Source organism: Theropithecus gelada, chromosome 3, assembly GCF_003255815.1.
Source record: "Theropithecus gelada isolate Dixy chromosome 3, Tgel_1.0, whole genome shotgun sequence".
Lineage (NCBI taxonomy): Eukaryota > Metazoa > Chordata > Mammalia > Primates > Cercopithecidae > Theropithecus > Theropithecus gelada.
In genome coordinates, this window is record NC_037670.1 from 32,460,925 (window position 1) to 32,463,261 (window position 2,337).

The 2,337-nt window shown below is 38.9% G+C and overlaps 1 protein-coding gene across 1 annotated transcript; it reads left to right on the forward strand.

Moving 5' to 3' along the window:
* The first annotated feature begins 1,390 nt into the window (after nucleotides 1–1,390).
* On the forward strand, nucleotides 1,391–2,079 carry LOC112621572 (keratin-associated protein 23-1). Its single transcript, XM_025381040.1, is given in 3 exon segments — nucleotides 1,391–1,466; nucleotides 1,812–1,865; nucleotides 1,868–2,079. Coding segments are annotated over 3 exon segments (342 nt in total).
* Nucleotides 2,080–2,337: the final 258 nt, after the last annotated feature.

The window sequence follows — 2,337 nt, forward strand, 5'->3', positions numbered from 1 at the left end:
GTGGGAATGGGCAAACGTCTTAAGACATCCATCTTCAGAACTGATGTATTCTACAGTGGAAGTGAACTGAGACTCCCTTCTATGAAGAATTAGGATTACTAGGTCAAAGTTTTAAGGGAAGATTCAGCTAAAAATCTAAAATGAGTTGCTGTTGTAATTAATGATATTTCCATATTGAGGGCCCTGGGAAAATCTAATTAGGATGTTGTAAATGGAATTTCAATCTGACAGGAGGCTGGAGATAATTGCTCAACTTCCTTCCAAATTGTAGACTTTATGAGTCTAAACTGCTGAGGAGACAAATTGATCTCCAATCATGTTTCATTTATTAGGTAACATAGTTTGTTCTGTGTTTCTGTAATAAACAATTCTTATTAGGCTTCTCAATTATGAATAGCAAAAAGCATTCTAGTAGATTCCAAATCTTCCTGTTGTATTTGTCAATAAAATATTGAATATCAAAATAGCCACACGAATATTTAGCTCACCTAAATTGAAGTTGCTTGCTTGTTTTAGTGTCATCCACTCCTGTGTAAGCAATTTCAGTAGAAGAATATTCCGTGGGATCGGATATTAAGTAACGTCGCACGTTCTTTTCTCAAAGTATGGATGTTTTTGCATTCAACTACTTTCGTTCAGAAGTGGAATGGAAACATTTTTCTAAAAATGAGCAAATCAAACAACACAGAAACCACAGCAAGATAAATTTCAATCTCTCCTCTTCCTCAACATATCAGTCTTCATTATACCATTACATCGAGGTGAAATACAAGTCACAGAACAAGAGAAAATATGACCATTATTTTAGAAGTGTTGTAACACTTGTCAGAAACACCTGAAAATAATGTACCTCAAAGTCATGTATGTTACTTTTGAGGCAAGGGAAGAATCTTCTTAAGATGCTCCCTTTGTCTCACCACTTTAAGGGAGCTACTTTGTAAACTTTCTTTAAAACAGGAATGTTTTCCAGATTCTGGGCAATTCTTTTAGTGGGAAACACTGACTCTGATCAGAGGTAGAAATACACTAGGAATTTTTGCCATATGATTTGTTTTTATTTTTAATGCTTTTTCAGCATCTTAGATGAATAATCTCGACCGTTCCAAAATACATAAAGCGGTTTATTATTTTTAATTCACTCAATGGTAAACACACCCCCAAGGAAAGAAAAGCTAAGATTGGCTCCTAAAAGTCTGCATACAGTTTTGAACAGGACCATGCAAAATAAGGGAATCTCAGTTAATATTTCATTAAAGCCGTTCCAGTTGAGGTTTGATTTTTAAAAAGACATTATATCTTGCATATCAGTCGCCGCTTTCTGATGATATTCTTCATTAAGTTAGCTTGCTACTTTGCGGTGACAATGAATGTATGTTTTTGTTTAAAAGAAATGACTACGAATAGATCGGTTAGCTGGCAACTTCGTACACCAGATGGCAACAATTTTGAGACAGATTGTGAAACGGGTATCAATTATTTTTAATTAAGGCAGCTTCCCTTAACCCAGACACTGTCTACCTCTAAAGCAATTCTCTGAGTTATCTGCAGAGTGACCTTTGGTAAGGGAAGATGAGTAATAGCTTTAAAGAGTCAACACTATTATCTGAATCCCAAGGCACAAACGTTACTGCACTTTCTAGTTGTAAAATCACAAGTAATATATATGTCTGACTCTGACGATCTTTTTAGTTCATTTAAAGTTGGCAGGTAACCTGTTTTTATGTGCCATGTGGATGACACCCAATGTTAAGGGTATATAAGTCCCCAGGTCCAAGAAGTGACATTCAAAGTCATAACACTGTCATTATAAGTCAACTCTCCCGCCGACATATCCTACAACTGTTACTCTGGAAACTTCTCCTCCCACCTTGTGGGGGCTACCTGCGCTACCCAGGCTTCTCTTGTGGCTCTTCCTACCCTAGCAACCTGGTCTACAGCACCTGACCTCTGGTATCCCAGCACCTGACAGCTGGGCTCTTCTCTCTACAGGGGCTATCAGGAGACCTGCTGGGAACTCCCTGGGTTCCAGACATACTGTGTAGTGTCCAGCATCTGCCAGACCTCCTGCTACTGCCCTAGAGCCTCCATGCTCTGCAGTCCCTGCCAGATGACTTACTCTGGATCTCTGGGCTTTGGATGCAGAGGCTTTCAGTCTTTTGACTGTGGCTCTCCATCCCTGGGCTTTGTATCCAGTGTATTCTAATCCATGGGTTGTTGTCCCAGTGCTTTCACATCCCTAAATTACACACCCAACCCTAAATTATAGACCCAACCTTCTACTCTTCTACTGCCAGTCTGCTTCTTACCATCCAGCCTGTGAATATGACTTTTAGTAAT